Raw genomic sequence first — 16,169 nt, 5'->3', positions numbered from 1 at the left:
GACTTCATCAAGGTTATCATTCTAACCAAAATTCATGAAGATTAATTGAAAAATACAGCCTCTATTGCATACACAAGGTTTTTCTTTGATTTGACCTAGTGACCTAGTTTTTGATCCCAGATGACCCATTTTCGAACTCGGCCTAGTTTTCATCAAGGTAATCATTCTGACCAAAATTCATGAAGATTAATTGAAAAATACAGCCTCTATCACATACACAAGGTTTTTCTTTGATTTGACCTAGTGACCTAGTTTTTGACCCCAGATGACCCATTTTCGAACTCGGCTTAGATTTCATCAAGGTAATCATTCTGACCAAATTTCAAGAAGATCAGTTGAAAAATACAGCCTCTATTGCATACACAAGCTAAATGTTGACAGACAGACGACAGATGCCGGACATCGAGTGATCAGAAAAACTCACTTGAGCTTTGCTCAGGTGAGCTAAAAAAACTATATATTCATTATACATATATAATGACAAAGGGCCATAAATCTTGTCTTCCACTACCAATCTGAATTAAACTTACAGCTATAGCAGTTAACAATTCTACCATTTAATTTAAATATACCAAGCGACTTTGGACGGATGGAAGGATGGACATTGCCAAAACTATATCCCTCTGCCTTTTGGCAGAAGGCTTTCAAATACTGTATGGGTATTAATTATGTCATATATTATACCAGATTTATGTAGTGCCCTTTTCATGATAAACACATTAAAAGACAGATGCTTTGTATTCCACAAAAAGTAGCAACTCTTGTTGGGGGGTGGGAAGCCAATAGAGGGACAGAGCAAAAGCAAGCTGCCGGAACAGAGAAATCCTTTTAATACAGGCTAACCTAGCCTAGTTCAGTGAATAGATAGTCTGGTTCTTAACGTGCCCGATGTAGAACGCCAATACATCAGAAGCCGTCTTTCAGGGGAAGAACCTGTACTGACCTCTATTTGTATCAAAATAGAGGCAGAATATCTTAATGAAGACTCCTTAAAATAATATCAAGACAAAATACACAATGAAATAACAAACACAACATGCAGTTAATGAAGTTTCTTTACAATTTTGGTAGATGGTCACTACAAAATATATTTGAAATCCAGCCAACAGTCTCTAAGAAGATTTTTAAAGATTTTTCCTTTCGGTTGCCATGGCAACCACAGTTCTGCATGGATTTTAATTCTTTAGGCAATTTTGAAAGGGGAGCCACCCAAAACTAATTCCTGTGAAGTTTGGTGTAAATCTGCCCAGTAGTTTTGAAGATTATTTTTAGAAATTGTTGATGGACAGACAATGCAAGACAGACATCAAGTGGTCACAAAAACTAGAAATGTCTGATAAATAACTCTTAACACTGGCTCATTTTTAAAAGAGTTTTATTCATTTTTATTTTAGGGATTTTTACTTTTATCATCATAAAAATAATCTGTCAAATGTACATTTCACCAAAATGCTTTTTGTATCAACATTTCCCTCTAAGCTCTTTTCATCAACTTATTTTGCCTCCTATAATTTAACTGTCATTATAAACTTGACATCTAGATACCTAGACCTGTAAACACAACACAATTTCAACTTCTGTTAAGTTATTCCCCTGTGCAGTGGAGGTGATCCACTACAAAACTCTGATTTAAGTATCAAATAATAATTCTTCAATCTTGTTTCATAATATGCTACTTATTTCCCAAGCATATAAAATGAGATTTATGCTATAAGTTAAAATAACAATTGCTAATACTTTAAATGATACATCCTTACTTTTTTTAATCTTTCCAGTATCAAAACCCCCTAAAAACGCCGTAAGTATATAGGACTTCAAATTCCAATTTATACAAGAACTGAAAAACTAAGAGCTTTCGATAACTTAAGCAGAAAGAGCCCAAAAAGAGAAAATTGTTGATACAAATTCACATATGGCAATTAAAAATATTGCAAATACACAAGGAGAGACAACTCAACCACACGAAGTAAACACACTGTCAGCACAATCCATCCAAGCAATGTATGCTGCTACCCTTTAAAGCTTATTCTCATGTTGTATATAACAAAATAAAACAGTGTAACAATATCATGTTGTATCAACAGAAAAGAATGATAAAACAATCCAGTCTTGTCTGTCTTAATGTGTGCCAGCAAAGATAGATAAATGAAAGAAATGCAAAACTATATTTCTCTGTTACATTTAAGTTCATGTATTTTTTTCAGTGAAAATTGAACGAAACAAATACAAGTTTTTGTAGCCTTTGTTACCTGATACAGTTTTCTGAAGTTTTGGTACCAACAATCTCATATTTCTAGACATGGCATCATTTTATTTAGTTACTAAACAAAGGTCCAATGTTCTTATATAGACCAATAACATAATTTAGGCTCACTCTGGAAATGGGCTGTCATTTTCCAAAACTTGTTCAGAGGAATACACCAATGTTATATTACATCTGACATGTGTCAATTATGGGTCTAATTGCTTACAGTTACAAAATCTGTCTTCTACAGTGAGCTGATACAGGCCATCAAGTTGTAACAAAGTTGCCAGTTCCTTTCATCTATATATATTTCACTGACACATGAAACAAAGCAGGCTGTCAAAAAAAAAAACAAGACTACAAACAAAATACAGGAGACTAGTCCTTCATATCAACTGCAGATAAACTTGTGATGTGTAATGGAAAACAAATTCTGTCAATTATGTGCCAATAAACTTTTATCTATCATCATTCGGAATAGCTTAGTCATGGCCTGTATAACAAATTTTGCATCTTTTTTAAAAAAAAATCCTCATCTGCAAACCTAATCTACCTTTAGTTTGTCATTGATGAACAGTCTGTTGTTTCTTTAATTAGAAAAAGAATTTTAAAATTTCATATAAAGTTCAATTATATCTTATATCTATCTGTAGGAGGCCTTGGAATCAATTCTAATATCTCTGCAGATGACACAATAAAAGTGAACCTAAATTATATCAGTTTTTTAACAGTCTTAAAAACAAGAGGACATAGTTGACTTAAGTCGTTCACCCGAGGACGACTCTGACCTTGCTTCTGACAAGTCTGGTAAACATCCATTAAGCAGTTCATGAAAAGTAGGTCAAACAAGGGTACAAGTGAGTTCAAGTGTGGACTATCTAGTTTAACAGAATTAGTTTAAAAGACTTTCTTTATTTCGGTTCAGCCCCTACCTCCAGCCAAGTGAAAACATTTTAACACAACTGCCTAAGGTCCATCAGACCAAGTTCAGCGAAGATCTCTGGGCCATGCATGAGAAATAGTTTAAATTGTTTTTCAATGTTTAGCTCTGACAACTTTAAATAAACCAAATCATCTGAACAAACAGAGATTGGCTCATGTTCGGATGCTATGGATCAAGTTTAGTGAAAATTATTATCATTAGAAGAAGCTGTTCAAAGCTTTTTTCAATTTATAGTTCTTGTGAAAAGGGGTCTAGGAGGACCATTTCAAAAATGCTTCTACTTTTAGCCCAGATGACCAGCAGATCCATATGAATAAATTTAAGACAGGTCCATACAAGAATGCTACTGAGTTTGGTGAAGATCCACCAAGGGTTTTGTAAGAAGCTGCTTAAAGGTTCTTTTCTTTACCTTTAACTCTGGTAGCCCCTAAAGTAAACATGCGAACGAACCATACAAGGGGGTTAAAACCAAGTTTGGTGAAGCTGTCTTAAACGGTTCCTTAGCGGTAAAAGATCAAGTTTCATATAATTCTGACCAGATGTTGTGTAAGTGGATATTTTGATGCAGGACAATGTATGCACACAACGTATGCCAGCCTGTCCATCTACATTAATAGCTCACCATGAACAAAGTTCTGATGAGCTAAAAATAACAACCAAAAATATGAGTAATCTTAGAAACATCAATTAAAAAGAATTTTAAAAAAATTGTAAGGAAAAAGAAAGAAAATGCTCATGTGATATAAGACATCTAGTTGCAATGCAACAATGAATGTATCAAGATTATGTTGTTCTCCATCTTTTTTTTTCCTGAGTTTAAAAACATGCCATGATCACCTGTGTATGATAACATGAAAACCTCACTTAAATCAGCATATAAAACATTTCATTACATATTCAGTTATAAATTTCATTCCAGTTTTTTAAAATAACTTACAAATGTAACTATTGGCAACAGCCATGTTTAAAGATGATTACATTAAATAATATGAAAATGATATGTTAAATGACAAATGTTTGTTTGAAATAATTATCTTAAACTTACAAGTGTAAATTTGTTTTGATGGAACAATGTATATGGTGTTGAAATAACAATCGCAGTAAACTATACTGGCAGTTTCCACGTTGCTGGAAGACGACCAATAAAATGACAGTACCACTGAAATAACAATCGTCACATGCCATGATCAATACATTCTCAGAATGTTACAACAATCTCCACACACTATGATCAATACATTCTCAGGTTGATACAACCTCGGCAGCTATGATCAAAACATTCTCTGATTGTTACAACAAACTCCGCAGCTATGATCAAAACATTCTCTGATTGTTACAACAAACTCCGCAGCTAAGATTAATACATTCTCAGGTTGTTACAACAACCTCCGCACTCTATGATCAATACATTCTCAGATTGTTACAACAACCTCCGCACTCTATGATCAATACATTCTCAGATTGTTACAACAACCTCCGCACGCTATGATCAATACATTCTCAGATTGTTACAACAACCTCCGCACTCTATGATCAATACATTCTCAGATTGTTACAACAACCTCCGCACTCTATGATCAATACATTCTCAGATTGTTACAACAACCTCCGCACTCTATGATCAATACATTCTCAGATTGTTACAACAACCTCCGCACTCTATGATCAATACATTCTCAGATTGTTACAACAAACTCCGCAGCTATGATCAATACATTCTCAGATTGTTACAACAAACTCCGCAGCTATGATCAATACATTCTCAGATTGTTACAACAACCTCCGCACGCTATGATCAATACATTCTCAGATTGTTACAACAACCTCCGCACTCTATGATCAATACATTCTCAGATTGTTACAACAACCTCCGCACGCTATGATCAATACATTCTCAGATTGTTACAACAACCTCCGCACGCTATGATCAATACATTCTCAGATTGTTACAACAACCTCCGCACGCTATGATCAATACATTCTTAGATTGTTACAACAACCTCCGCACGCTATGATCAATACATTCTCAGATTGTTACAACAACCTCCGCAGCTATGATCAATACATTCTCAGATTGTTAAAAACAACCTTCCGCAGCTATGATCAATACATTCTCAGATTGTTACAACAACCTCTGCAGCTATGATCAATACATTCTCAGATTGTTACAACAACGTCCACAGCTATGATCAATACATTCTCAGATTGTTACAACAACCTCCACATGCTATGATCTACACATTCTCAGATTGTTACAACAACCTCCGCACGCTATGATCTACACATTCTCAGATTGTTATAACAACCTCCGCATGCTATGATCTACACATTCTCAGATTGTTACAACCTCCGCAGCTATGATCACTACATTCTCAGATTGTTACAACAACCTCCGCACGCTATGATCAACACATTCTCAGATTGTTACAACCTCCGCAGCTATGATCACTACATTCTCAGATTGTTACAACAACCTCCGCACGCTATGATCTACACATTCTCAGATTGTTATAACAACCTCCGCATGCTATGATCTACACATTCTCAGATTGTTACAACCTCCGCAGCTATGATCACTACATTCTCAGATTGTTACAACAACCTCCGCATGCTATGATCTACACATTCTCAGATTGTTACAACCTCCGCAGCTATGATCACTACATTCTCAGATTGTTATAACAACCTCCGCACGCTATGATCAACACATTCTCAGATTGTTACAACCTCCGCAGCTATGATCACTACATTCTCAGATTGTTACAACAACCTCCGCACGCTATGATCAACACATTCTCAGATTGTTACAACCTCCGCAGCTATGATCACTACATTCTCAGATTGTTACAACAACCTCCGCAGTTATGATCACTACATTCTCAGGTTGTTACAAAAACCTCCACACCCTAAGATCAATACATTCTCAGATTGTTACAACAATCTATGCACGCTATGATCAACAGATTCCCTGAACAGTCTTCCTAGCCTGTCACATTCATAGAAAATAACAGTATTATGTATTATTGCACTTCTATCTATCAACAAATAACACTTAACAATGATAAAATTAGTGCAGAACTAATAACTCATGTGAAAATCTTGTTAGGTAGCATATTTCTACAAATAATCAGTCTACTGTGTCACTATGTAAAATGAATATTGTAATCAGTGATAGAGCGGCATGTTATACACAAAATAATATTAATATAATACAAAATTCTATTCATCATAAAACGTAACACATGCTGATAGCCAACACTAAGGCAACAGCTGTTAGATGTGATCTTGCAATGTGAAAATTCTTAATATATTAATAAGAAGTGCTGTCTGAAGCAACTTGTACTTACGGAAATACCAGTTTGACTTTTTTTCAAAGAGTGCAGATTTATGGCTGTAAAGAGTGGTTAAATGTTAGAAAAGTAATGGTGTTTTGTCTATTTAAGCTGTGCTAACACTTACAACTACAGCTACCAAAACTGTAGCTTGTTTGTTTGCAAAGTTATATCTATGTCTCCCCTTCTAAAAAATTACAATTAAAATGCTTCATCACAGTTCAAAAATTCAGAAAAAAAATGAGCTGTTACAAAAAAAAATCTATTGCTACAGTTCTGTAATAAAAACTATCATATCTTTTTTGATTTCTTATATAATTCACTGGCCCGTAGTCTGTGCTATATGACCAGTCGATATTCAACATGTTTACTGGGTTAAAAGTCAAAATATATTGAAATTTTATTTCCAATGTCATGTTATAAAACACTTAATAGCTTTCTGTTCATTAATCAAAGCAACTGACCACTGGTCCTTGTGGACCTTTTGACTATTGATAGACAAGCCATCCAGAAAGTGTGTAACGTGAGCACAGCCAGACATGGTATTTCCCTATTTGAAATGGTTAAAGAGACATTATTTTTATTGTTGTTCTTGAAAAATAACAAACTGCTTTTGGTAGCACATAGTTTGCAAAAGTAAAAAAGTATTATATATCTTCACCTCAGTGCAGAAAGTGATCAACTACTCCTTTATGTCAGTACAGTTTATCACTTTTTGTGCCGAAGTAATGACATATGTATTATGCAGAAACAGACTAGCACATATATTCAAACTAATCACATATTTACATTGACTTTTTCTGGAAATGAAAATCTTGCAAAACATATGAACATCATGCACGGTGTCTGGATTACCTGTCTTAGTACTATTTACCAAAAATGCATCTCAACAATTCTTTGAAAGCAAGTCATCCTGCAGGACGAGCTGCTTTAATTTTTCACTTGTCCTACTGCAATTCACATAGGAAAAGTAATTTTTATCTACAGCACTTTTTAATAGTCTGGTGAAAATGTTACATACAGAAATCCTGTCGTGGACTATTGAGTGTTCATAATGCCATACTGTAACAGAACTGAACAGAACTTAGACTTGTGAACAATAAATCAACTTCTATTTTCAATATGTCTTTGCAGCTCCATTTTCTTTGAATTTATTGTATTTTTGGTCAAAAATCGCATTCATCCTGCAAGATAATTATTATAGCAAGTTCCGCTCATACAGAGCCAATTTCTACTCATATCTAAAAGTGGATCTGTCAAGCTCAGTGTATACTTTGTTGAATAAAACAAAAATCTGTAGAAATTAATGCAATTCCTCAACAGCTTATTTTCATGAATTTGCATATACTGAATATAAATCTATGTATAACAGAACAAGTCAGAACTTTGTGTCTGTAAAAAAACATCTGAAAATGGGTAAGAAATGCTTGATCATTTCTTGATCTGTTTTATTGTTCTGCATTTTTTGGCAATACTATTTTTAGCTCTTAATTAATAACAATTTTAACAAAGTCTACCAAGAGCAGATTTGGCAATTTCCTACATTAACTACTTCCTCACAAAACCCCCCCAAATATTTGGTAATGTTGTCAACCTTGTACTTAAAAGTATTTGGCCACCTTGAGTGATAACAAAGCATCTGATAGAATATACTGAAAATCTTACATTCTAATAATTCCACAGTTCACTTTTAACTAAAACACATTGACTGTAAGGAAAATAACATAATGTAACTACTTCAACTGTACTGTAAAAATATACCTTCAAAAATCAAGATCATAAAAAAAGTATTTTATGAAGTAAGAGAAATGAGTACACAATATGAGCACGATATATTGGAATGTTAGCAGCAGTATATATGTCAAGTTACTGATCAATCATAATGGAGTATTACCAGTAGTTACTTGTAGGAGATTTTGTATAACTCAATTGTTTTACTGATAATGTGTCAAGAATGATGTGTATTCATCTAACAAATGTCAATCATTTCTCACTCAATAATGCAACCACTATCTTCACATGATGTGCAACTATAAAAATACGGAAGGATAGATTTCACTTACACCAATTAGCTTCACAACCGTGTGTTTTATCAACATTTACACACATACACTCAATATTAAAATATATGCACATACATTTAACATTAGGCAGCTTGTAGGATCAGATCAAATAACAACACCCTGATTCTATACTCACATATCTAAACTGTGTTGAATTTGTGTTTACTGTAAAATAATAGCACATTATTGTTCTAGTAATGTAATATATCTACAACAAGGGTAACCCTCCCTGTCCTGTACTGTGTAAGTAAATATTATTCTCCTTCCAGCATTATAATTCAAATAAATTTCCCCAGAATCTACAATATAATGTTCTGTAAGGCTACACAGTTTATTTCTCCTTTAGCCTGCTGGCAGCAAATGATATTTCCGTTGTGACCAGTCGAACCAAGATCAGCCTGCAGTGTTCGCTATTCAGTCAGTAAATCTTCAGTGAACACCCCTTTGAATTATAAGTGGTGCTGCCCAAATGGAATGATGGACCAGTCCATTTCAGTAATTTAGCAGGGTAAATGTTAAGAGATGCATCTGAATTATAAACTACAATAGCATGTTCTTGCATTACCACAAGTATCAAATCCTAACCCTTCAAAGGTGAAGGTGGTCTAGTGGTTGAGGTGCCGGCCACTAAACGCTTTGTCACACATATAAGCCCCACTGGGGTCACGACCATAACTTCTCATATGATACCAGTACTGAGTTATCCAGGAAGTGGAAAGTGATTCAAATAAGCTTAAAGCTTTCACCAAAATCAAGCTAAAATAGTATAACCTAAAGCTAACCCTCTGTATCAATTTCTTAGACAAACTCCTGATCAAGATAAGTTACAAACAGATCAGGTACTTTCAGTAATACACAGAATTCAACACAGATTTAAGGACTGTAAGTCAATTAGGTATTAACTTAAAACAATTTTGGTTTCAAAATAATTTTCATTTCATTTTTATGGTCAACAAAAAGAAAAAAATAACTTGTAATAATACTATATACAAAATTCAGCATGCATTATGTACATGTAATGTACAATTCTATACCACAAAAATAAATTAACTAGTCATTTACAGAGTTAAAAATGTATGAAAATAACTTGTAAAGTGGGTAACAGTGGGCAGTCAGATTTTTACCCGAAAATGAAATGAAATACTTCATAATCATTGAGCAGACATGACAAGTTAAAAACCAGCTAGAACAATTGTACTTTAATCCCACACTTTTTAGTTTGGACATGTTTTCAGCGTTTTAAACAATTCATCTTTAATCCTTGATCATGACAATATCATATTACACTGAATGTTTAAAGACTACAACTTTTGATTTTAGTTCATACAGCTTAATATCCAGGAGTTTCATAGCTGAAATAGCCTCAGTGTCACAAAAATTTCAAGTCTTTTTAACTCTACAGAAGTGCGGAGCTGCCTTTCACATAATCACAATCTCCTTAAGTACTATCAATATAAATTACATTTACCAATACTAAACGCGACAAGTGTATACTGACAATGTTTAACAGTATTTATAAGTAACGATACAGGCAAATAAAATGCCCAGGGAAAGTTACAGCTTGCTTCAAGCCTGTATATTCATGTTCACGTAAATAACTCAAGCTTTTTATGAAGCTTATGAGTCTAACCAGATTTTTCTTTCCTTAACTGGTTGATTATAAATCCACGTTTAGGAAATTCCACTGGAGTGCGCGCTGTTAAGAATATCTCCAAATGAATTCTCAAAGCACTGTTTCAACTCTGCGTAGCTCACCACTAAGATATTTTGTTCATCCCTTGACATCAGACTAATCTTCTCTGGGGAACCAGCATCCAACTGAAAAATACAGTGATATACACTGGGCATTAATCCTGGGACACAGGAACCAGCATCCAACTGAAAATACAGCGATATACAGGGCATAAAACCTAAAATGAGGGAACCAGCATCCAACTGAAAATACAGTGATATACACTGGGCATTAATCCTGAAACAAGGGAACCAGCATCCAACTGAAAAATAGTGATAAAAACTGGGCATTAATCCTAGGACACAGGAACCAGCATCCAACTGGAAATACAGTGATATACAGGGCATAAATCCTGAAATAAGAGAACTTGCATCCAACTGAAAAATACAGTGATATATACTGGGCATTAATCCTGGGACACAGAAACCAGCATGCAACCGAAAATACAGTGATATACAGGGCATAAATCTTAAAATGAGGGAACCAGCATCCAACTGAAAAATACAGTAATATACAGGGCACAGGAACCAGCATCCAAATGATAATTATAGTGATATACTTGACATAAATCATGGGACACGGGAATCAGCATCCAAATGAAAAATATTGTCATATACCGGGTACTTGACAAAAATAACTGAGATCAGTGTCTCCTTATTGAGACTGATGACACGTTATGAGTCAATATTTTCAAAACAAAAGTGTTATAATATATACATATTACAGATGGTTCTTAAATCAGAAATATTTACCCCCAACCTCTCTCCCCAATATACAGAATTTTTTTACCTTATTGAGACACATGACAAGATGTGACATGTCCACCCAAGGAGCCGCATTCTCATCCACCTGATGAAACACATAGTCTCGGAACAATTTCAGCATGTAACGATCTCCTGTCTCTGACCATTGCGGGTCCAAATTAAACCTAAAATATGCAACATTTTATTACACTTGTTAACAAGAGGGCCATGATGGCCCTATATCGCTCACCTGTTATCATTGCACTTGAGGACAAGAAGGTCCTCAAAAAAAAATGTCTAAGTCCAAAGGACAGGATTAATAAAGGGAAGAAATTTAACCAAAAAGGAAAAAAAATTCTTACAAGGTACAGATATGTCAAAATACACCTAAAAATTGGAGGTACCATCCATGTTGTACCACAGAAAAGTGGTCTCGGTTTTTCCCTACGGCAAATAATAACAAGAGGACCATGATGGTCCTGAATCGCTCACCTGTTCCCACATGACCCAGTTTTGAGTATGACGTACTTTTTTCTATTATTTGACATAGTGACCTAGTTTTTGAGCTCATGTGACCCAGTTTTGAATCTGATCTAGATATCATCAAGATAAAAATTCTGACCAATTTACATGAAGATCCATTGAAAAATATGGCCTCTAGAGAGGTCACAAGGTTATCCTATTATTTGACCTATTGACCTCATTTTCAACAGTACGTGACCCTGTTTTTGAACTTGACCTAGATATCATCAAGGTGAACATTCTCACTAATTTTCATGAAGATCTCATGAAAAATATAGCCTCTAGAGAGGTCACAAGGTTTTTCTATTTTTATACCTACTGGCCTAGTTTTTGACCGCATGTGACCCAGTTTCGAAACTGACCTAGATACCATCAAGGTGAACATTCAGACCAATTTTCATGAAGATCTATTGAAAAATATGGCCTCTAGAGAGGTCAAAAGATTTTTCTAATTTTAGACCAATTGACCTAGTTTTTGACCGCAGTTCACCCAGTTTCAAACTTGACTAGATATCATAAAGATGAACATTCAGACCAACTTTCATACAGATCCCATGAAAAGTATGGCCTCTGGAGAGGTCACAAGGTTTTTATTTTATTTGACCTACTGACCTAGTTTTTGAAGGCACATGACTCAGTTTCAAACTTGACCTAGATATCATCAAGGTGAACATCCTGACCAATTTTCATGAAGACCCATTCAAGGGTATGGCCTCTAGAGAGGTCACAAGGTTTTTCTATTTTAAGACCTACTGACCTAGTTTTTGATATCAACTGACCCAGTTTCAAATTTCACCTATATATCATCAACATAAAAAGTCAGACCAACTTTCATACACATCCCATGAAAAATATGGCCTCTAGAGAGGTTACAAGGTTTTTTCATTATTTGACCTACTGACCTACTTTTCGAAGGCAGGTGACCCACTTTCGAACTTGACCTAGATATCACCATGATGAACATTCTGACTAATTTTTATGAAGATCCATTCACAAGTATGGCCTCTAGAGAGGTCACAAGGTTTTTCTATTTTTAGACCTACTGACCTAGTTTTTGACCGCACGTGACCCAGTTTCAAACTTGACCTAGATATCATCAAGATGAAAATTCAGACCAATTTTCATACAGATCCCATGAAAAATATGGCCTCTAGAGAGGTCACAAGGTTTTTTCATTATTTGACCTACTGACCTAGTTTTTTACGGCACGTGACCCAGTTTCAAACCTGACCTAGATATCATCAAGATGAACATTCTGACCAATTTTCATGAAGATCTTGTGAAATATATGGTCTCTAGAGAGGTCACAAGGTTTTTCTATTTTTAGACCTACTGACCTAGTTTTTGACCGCACGTGACCCAGTTTCGAACTTGACCTAGATATCATCAAGATGAACATTCTGACAAATTTTTATAAAGACCCCATGAAAAATATGACCTCTAGAGTGGTCACAAGGTTTTTCTATTATTTGACCTACTGACCTACTTTTTGAAGGCACGTAACCCAGTTTCGAACTCGGCCTAGATATCATCAAGATGAACATTCTGACCAATTTTCATGAAGATCTTTTGAAATATATGGTCTCTAGAGAGGTCACAAGGTTTTTCTATTTTTAGACCTACTGACCTAGTTTTTGACCGCACGTGACCCAGTTTCGAACTTGACCTAGATATCATCAAGATGAACATTCTGACAAATTTTTATAAAGACCCCATGAAAAATATGACCTCTAGAGTGGTCACAAGGTTTTTCTATTTTTAGACCTACTGACCTAGTTTTTGACCGCACGTGTCCCAGTTTCGAACTTGACCTAGATATCATCAAGGTGAACATTCTGACAAATTTTCATAAAGACCCCATGAAAAATTTGACCTTTAGAGAGGTCACAAGGTTTTTCTATTATTTGACCTACTGACCTAGTTTTTGATGGTACGTAACCCAGTTTCGAACTTGACCTAGATATCATCAAGATGAACATTCTGACCAATTTTCATGAAGATCTTGTGTAATATATGGACTCTAGAGAGGTCACAAGGTTTTTCTATTTTTAGACCTACTGACCTAGTTTTTGACCGCACGTGACCCAGTTTCGAACTTGACCTAGATATCATCAAGATGAACATTCTGACCAATTTTCATAAAGATCCCATGAACAAGAGGGCCAAGATGGCCCTAGGTCGCTCACCTAAGAAACACACCATAACAGTGTAAAACATGTTTGACCTAGTGATTTCATGGAAACAAATATTCTGACCAATTTTCATTAAGAATGGACCAAAAAATTGGTCTCTTGCGATAAAACAAGCATTTTCTTAGATATGACCTAGTTTTTGACCCTAGATGACCCATGTTCAAACTCGACCTAGATTTTATCAAGGCAATCATTCTGACAAAAATTCATGAAGATCAATTGAAAAATACAGCCTCTATCACACACACAAGTTTTATCTTTGATTTGACCAAGTGACCTAGTTTTTGACCTCAGATGACCCATATTCAAATTCGACCTAGATTTCATTAAGACAATCATCCTGACCAAATTTCATAAAAATCAATTGAAAAAAAACAGTCTCTATCGCATACACAAGATTTTTCTTTAATTTGACCTAGTGACCTAGTTTTTGACCTCAGATAACCCATATTCAAACTGGACCTAGATTTCATCAAGGCAATCACTCTGACCAAATTTCATGAAGATCAACTGAAAACTACATCCTCTATTGCATACACAATGTTTTTCTTCGATTTGACCTAGTGACCTAGTTTTTGACCCCAGATGACCCATTTTCGAACTCGGCCTAGATTTTATCAAGGTAATCATTCTGGCTAAATTTCATGAAGATCAGTTGAAAAATACAGCCTCTATCGCATACACAAGGTTTTTCCTTAATTTGACCATGTGACCTAGTTTTTGACCCGAAATGTCCCATTTTCTAAAGCGGCCTAGATTTCATCAAGGTAATCATTCTGACCAAAATTCATGAAGATCAATTGAAAAATACCGCCTATATTGCATACACAAGGTTTTTCTTTGATTTGACCTAGTGACCTAGTTTTTGACCCGAGATGACCCACTTTCGAACTCGGCTTAGATTTTATCAAGGCAATCATTCTCACCAATATTCATGAAGATCAATTGAAAAATACAGCCTCTATCGCATACACAAGGTTTTTCTTTGATTTAACCTAGTGACCTAGTTTTTGACCTGAGATGACCCATTTTCGAACTCGGCCTAGATTTCATCAAGGTTATCATTCTGACCAATATTCATGAAGAATAACTGAAAAATACAACCTCTATCGCATACACAAGGTTTTTCTTTGATTTGACCTAGTGACCTAGTTTTTGACCCGAGATGACCCATTTTCGAACTCGGCCTAGATTTCATCAAGGCAATCATTCTCACCAATATTCATGAAGATCAATTGAAAAATACAGCCTCTATCGCATACACAAGGTTTTTCTTTGATTTGACCTAGTGACCTAGTTTTTGACCCGAGATGACCCATTTTCGAAAGCGGCCTAGATTTCATCAAGGTTATCATTCTGACCAATATTCATGAAGATTAGTTTAAAAATACAGCCTCTATCGCATACACAAGGTTTTTCTTTGATTTGACCTAGTGACCTAGTTTTTGACCCCAGATGACCCATTTTCGAACTCAGTCTAGATTTCATCAAGGCAATCATTCTGACCTATATTCATGAAGATCAATTGAAAAATACAGCCTCTATCGCATACACAAGGTTTTTCTTTGATTTGACCTAGTGACCTAGTTTTTGACCCGAGATGACCCATTTTCGAACTCGGCCTAGATTTCATCAAGGTTATCATTCTGACCAATATTCATGAAGATTAATTGAAAAATACAGCCTCTATCGCATACACAAGGTTTTTCTTTGATTTGACCTAGTGACCTAGTTTTTGACCCGAGATGACCCATTTTCGAACTCGGCCTAGATTTCATCAAGGTTATCATTCTGACCAATATTCATGAAGATTTGTTGAAAAATACAGCCTCTATCGCATACACAAGCTAAATGTTGACAGACGACAGACGACGGACGCCGGACATCGAGCGATCAGAAAAACTCACCTGAGCATTGCTCAGGTGAGCTAAAAATGTGACCTCTAGAGTGGTCACAAGCAAAAGTTTACGCACGGACGCACGGACTGACGGACGGACGACGGACGCTGTGCGATCACAAAAGCTCACCTTGTCACTTTGTGACAGGTGAGCTAAAAAAGTTACTAAAAACAAGCTATTTATAGTAACACAAGCAAAAGTTTACGCACGGACGCACGGACTGACGACGGACGACGGACGCTGTGCGATCACAAAAGCTCACCTTGTCACTTTGTGACAGGTGAGCTAAAAAAGTTACTAAAAACAAGCTATTTATAGTAACGTAAAAGGGAAGTAATTAAAAAAAAATGATTGTAAGTTAATAAAAGAAGGATCTGCCAAATAAATCTGTTGACATAAATGAAATTTCAGATCAGTATCTTCATTAGTTATGGAGATATACCCATTTTAATTTGAAATAAAGGGAGGTAATTTGACATAAAATCAGTCCATAGTTATC

The 16,169-nt window shown here is 35.3% G+C and overlaps 1 protein-coding gene across 1 annotated transcript in view; it reads right to left on the bottom strand.

The window, feature by feature from the left end:
* Window positions 1-1,358: 1,358 nt before the first annotated feature.
* The window catches only part of LOC123556507 (PAN2-PAN3 deadenylation complex subunit pan3-like), a 42,941-nt gene continuing 28,130 nt past the window's right edge, over window positions 1,359-16,169 (bottom strand). Inside the window, exons 16-18 of the mRNA XM_053542746.1 lie at window positions 11,105-11,243; window positions 5,233-10,401; window positions 1,359-4,488 (exon numbers count right to left, since the gene is read on the bottom strand). Coding sequence (XP_053398721.1) covers window positions 10,255-10,401; window positions 11,105-11,243 — 286 coding nt within the window. The 3' untranslated portion in view covers window positions 1,359-4,488; window positions 5,233-10,254. The remainder of the gene's footprint in view (window positions 4,489-5,232; window positions 10,402-11,104; window positions 11,244-16,169) is intronic.

The sequence above is a fragment of the Mercenaria mercenaria genome, chromosome 5 (genome assembly GCF_021730395.1).
Source record: "Mercenaria mercenaria strain notata chromosome 5, MADL_Memer_1, whole genome shotgun sequence".
In the NCBI taxonomy this organism is placed as follows: Eukaryota; Metazoa; Mollusca; class Bivalvia; order Venerida; family Veneridae; genus Mercenaria; species Mercenaria mercenaria.
Note: the sequence above shows the minus strand (reverse complement) of the source record. Positions and strands in the feature narration are given on the sequence as shown.